We start from the raw sequence: 4071 nt of genomic DNA, 5'->3' as shown, positions 1-4071 counted from the left end.
CGGCGCATCCCTTTCCCGCTATTTTAAAACTGGGTCCGGTCTCTCCCATGCCTTTGATATAACAGAACTTGCGGCGGCTGGCTGTGCCTACAGTCTGACCGCGCGGAGCAATAGCTGGCGTCTGTTACTCACCGCATCGGCCCCCTCCGGGTAACTAGGTGCTCCGCCATTCTGGTGTCCTCCTTCGTCCCGCTGTTGGAGGATGTCCTCCAAGCCTTCTTGGCCTCCGCCGCGCGATTGCTCGCGCTCTGCCATCACTTCGCTGTTACTGGCGACCGATATGCCAGCAACGTCAAATCGCCTTATCTACTTTACTATTGAGCTGGGTCCCGAATACAAAGTAAATCACTATTTAAACAATTCAAAATCCCCAACAGACGACGTTCTGACTTGCGCTTGCTTGCACGGTTGACTGGCGAACTAGCGTTGTCTGGATTCAGCGCTTTGTTCCCAGCTAATCTTTGTAACGCACTACCGTATCAGTCACTGTCCTCTGGCCAATTCCGGTCTGCTCCTCCCGCGCCGCACTTGCCGTACTACACTACAGGACGAGCACTTAATCAACATGCAATGCCAATGCCGTGTTCCGGACCTCCTTCCGCGGGCCCCGCCCAAATTACGCCCGGCGTCCCAAATCACTGTTAGTTGCATGCTATGTGACGCCGCGCGTGCAATGCATTTCTTCACCGGTCGCACTTACTGCACGTCGTGCTGCTGCATACGCTGCTACATGGGCAAATATCTTTTACACAGTGGTAATGTATTGAAGTAAACCGACGAACTTTAAATCAAAGGGGAGAGTGTAGAGAATAGAAAGGGTTGACAGATCCTTGGTCTTAGGGACCTTCCTGGGCACCAGAGGCCAACGGCAGGTTTAGGTTATGCTATAAGACACTTTTTGTCAAAACTTCAAAACTGCAATTATCTTTCTAGACAGGGAGGAAAGAGGTGTCCCACGGTTGTGCATCGGACAAAAAGCAAAGCACTTGTTTTGAGTTCAGGCACACACAAGGCACTGCGCATGATGTAAGCTCCGTATCTACAATATGGCAAGCAATGCAGTGTCCGAAAGAGCACCTAACAGTCTACAAGGACGGTCTCACGGGTGTTCACCTTGACGTCGAGCATGACCACATCATCCTTCATCAAGATGCTAAGCTTAAATAGGTTCTGCAGCTACAATCTTGTGGCACTGGGGATGTGGTGGAGAGCTGTCCACGTGCCGCCCCAAACCTGCAAGGTGGGGTTAACCCTTCTGGTGCTTCCAGATGCTTCCCTTTCTTCCCCCTCTCCCCTCCCTCTTAACAACAAAAGCCCAGATCACCAGGTGTGCGTGTCTTCAGATATTTGGGGCTGATACTCCCCACCTGCCCAACAGCAGCAGCAAACACAGGATGCGCCGTCCAAGCTGTAGCTGAGTGGCTGTAGCAGTAGCGGATTCTTGTGATGTTGTGTAAACCCTAAAAACCCCAAAACCCCAAAACCCTAAACCCTAAAACCCTATGTCCCTCTATGGCTGGGGCTCGGTTTCTGCAGGGGTTATGGATGTGTTAGTTACCCCTAATACAAACCAACATATGAGCGTAGGGATGTTTCACCTTGTGAATGGTCAAATGTCAAAAATTACGTTCCCTAAAACAATAAAACATGCACCTTCGGCATTTGCTTGCGGCAGCATAAATAAGGACACCACAAGAAAGATGTGATGTAAAGCGGAGGCTGTCCTGGCGCTTGTTTAACACTTTTTTGACCCCGCCGTGGTCAAAGAAATCCTGTTACCGAATCGATAATAACACCGAATTGATTGTAAACGCTGAAACCTCCACAAAGGCCCCATACTGCATACACATCATGTTACAGATGTTACAAGTTCCGCACAAGTGCGGGGTTGCGTCCGTAAAAGCCTGAGGGGGGGGCCCATGGACAGTTAGATCTCATTAATTATGGCGCCGAGTGAAGCGGTTATAAGTGGGCCGAAGGTGAACCGGCTGTTGCGTTACAATAACAGAGTCAGAATGAGACGAATGAAGAATGAGGAGGAGGCGGCGGCAACCACGCAAAAACCTCTCGAAGCCTGGCCCCTCACCATTCCTCGCATGTCATCATCACCACCCCTGCGAGCACCTGCATCACATGCACCCTCCGTCCCCCTGTCCCATTGCCATACGTGGAGCGACTTCCAATACCACCGCACTTCTCACCAACAACACCCAAACGAAGCCTCCAACGTCACAATCCCACCGGCACCTCTCCTCCGCTCACCCCACCCCACCACAGCCCACTCCGCAGTGGAATGACAAGCTGAAGGGAGGATGTGCATGGTGTTCCCAACACCGCCCTTAGTCGCCCTCAAGACTTCCTTTGCCCTCCCCGCCCACCACCACCAGAACCACAACCACACCATCACCATCATCCACCGCGTCCCCAACCCGCCACTGCTGCCCTCTGCCAGCCACCCAACTACAGTCAGTTCGCCGCGCCGCCGGGCGTGGTCCCTCCTCAACGGTCACCAATCTCGCTCCAGAGCCAACAGCTCCTCCAAACTCAACTTCAATAACCCGACATCCGGATCGTCTGGAGCTGCCATCCGAACCAGCTCCTCCCCTTCCTCCTCCTCCTCCTCCTCCACAGCCTCCTCCTCCACAGCCTCCTCCTCCTCCACAGCCTCCTGTCCGGATGCTACCCCCTTCACCCATTCCTGGTGAGGCTGCACCGTTACTGCTTTTTCTTGCTGTTGTTTTTGGGTTGTTGGCTGTGGTTGATGCGCATGGTGGTCTTGCCGGATGGTTTCTGTTGGTTGTTGGCTGCCGGTGGTTGCTGTCGTTGTGGTTGTTGTTGTCGTTGTTAGCGAAGGCGAAGGTGAAGGTGGGGTCATCTGGAAGTCGCGGCCCAGGTGACGAAGCAGCTTGCCGGCCTCGCCGGCGGCGGCGGCGGCGCAGCTGCGCTCCAGCTTGTCCAGTAGGGCAGCCAGCGTCTGCTCGTCCAAGGACGACAGCTCCACCCATTCGTCGTCATCGGCCGCGCCATCGCCCGGGGCGGCTCCAGCCGGCGCATGCTCGTCCCAAAACGACTGTTCCAGCTCGTCCAGTACGTCATGGACCTGCATGATGGATCCGGAGGGCTGTAATGAGAGGATGGGGATGGGGATGGGGAGGTGGTTTCTTTATAATTACTCCTGTCTCCCCCCCCCCGCCGCCCTTTCTTGGGTAGCATTTTTTAATATCGACACTCTCCTCCGGCCCGGCTTTCAACTCACCCTCCGCCCTGATGGGCCCCCCTCAAAGCCGCTGTAGCCGGCCTCGCCGTACACGTCCTCAGTCCAGCCCCCCGCCGCCGAGGGCAACGACGACGTTGACGATGGCTCCTTCGACGACGACGACGACGATGATGATGATGGAGATGGTGGTCCTTGGGTTGTGAAGTTGCCGCGCTCGTCCATAAGGCCCAATTCCCGGCATTGCGCCGTGAAGCGCTCCAACTCGCCCTCCTCGAGCTCCGTTGCAGCGTCATCGCCAGCGGCGGCGGCGGCGGCAGCGGCGGCGGCGCTGTCGTTATCATCATCGTACCATCCGGGCGGCGGCGGCGGCGGCAGGCCCCGCGGGACTGACTGAGATGGCAGCGTAGAAGCCATAGTCGCAACTGCCGTCGCTGCAGCGGCGGCGGCGGATACTGTCGCAGCAGCGGCGACGGCGCCGCTAGCTCCTTCATGTGCAGCGGCGTCAGGAGTCGGTACGACGCTGCGCACCGCTGCAAGCGTGTCGGGAGCGAGCCGTACGATATCCGGCTCCGAAACCTTTGAAACTCCGATTGCGCGCTGCAGAGCCGCCGCTAGCTCCTTCAGCCCTTCACCTGCCGTACGTCGTACGATCGCCGTACAGCAAGCTGAAGTTAGCACAGTGAGATATATGCAACACGATTTAGCTGTTCCCCCTGATCAACCACAACAACCCGCTATCCCCAAGTTCCTCTTCCCGACAGCCCCCGTGTGTCCTCTCTCTTCTCTCTCTCTCTCTCTCTCTCTCTCTCTCTCTCTCTCTCTCTCTCTCTCTCTCTCTCTCTCTCTCTCTCTCT

General features: G+C 56.0%; 1 protein-coding gene across 1 annotated transcript in view; it reads right to left on the bottom strand.

The window, feature by feature from the left end:
• Positions 1-2506: 2506 nt before the first annotated feature.
• The window catches only part of VOLCADRAFT_96071 (uncharacterized protein), a gene marked incomplete at both ends in the record, with an annotated part of 6987 nt that continues 5422 nt past the window's right edge, over positions 2507-4071 (bottom strand). The window contains 2 exons of the mRNA XM_002955123.1: positions 2507-3121; positions 3257-3364. Of these exons, the coding sequence (XP_002955169.1) occupies positions 2507-3121; positions 3257-3364 (723 nt within the window). The remainder of the gene's footprint in view (positions 3122-3256; positions 3365-4071) is intronic.

Source organism: Volvox carteri (assembly GCF_000143455.1).
Source record: "Volvox carteri f. nagariensis unplaced genomic scaffold VOLCAscaffold_49, whole genome shotgun sequence".
Lineage (NCBI taxonomy): Eukaryota > Viridiplantae > Chlorophyta > Chlorophyceae > Chlamydomonadales > Volvocaceae > Volvox > Volvox carteri.
This window is presented reverse-complemented; position numbering and strand designations above follow the sequence as displayed.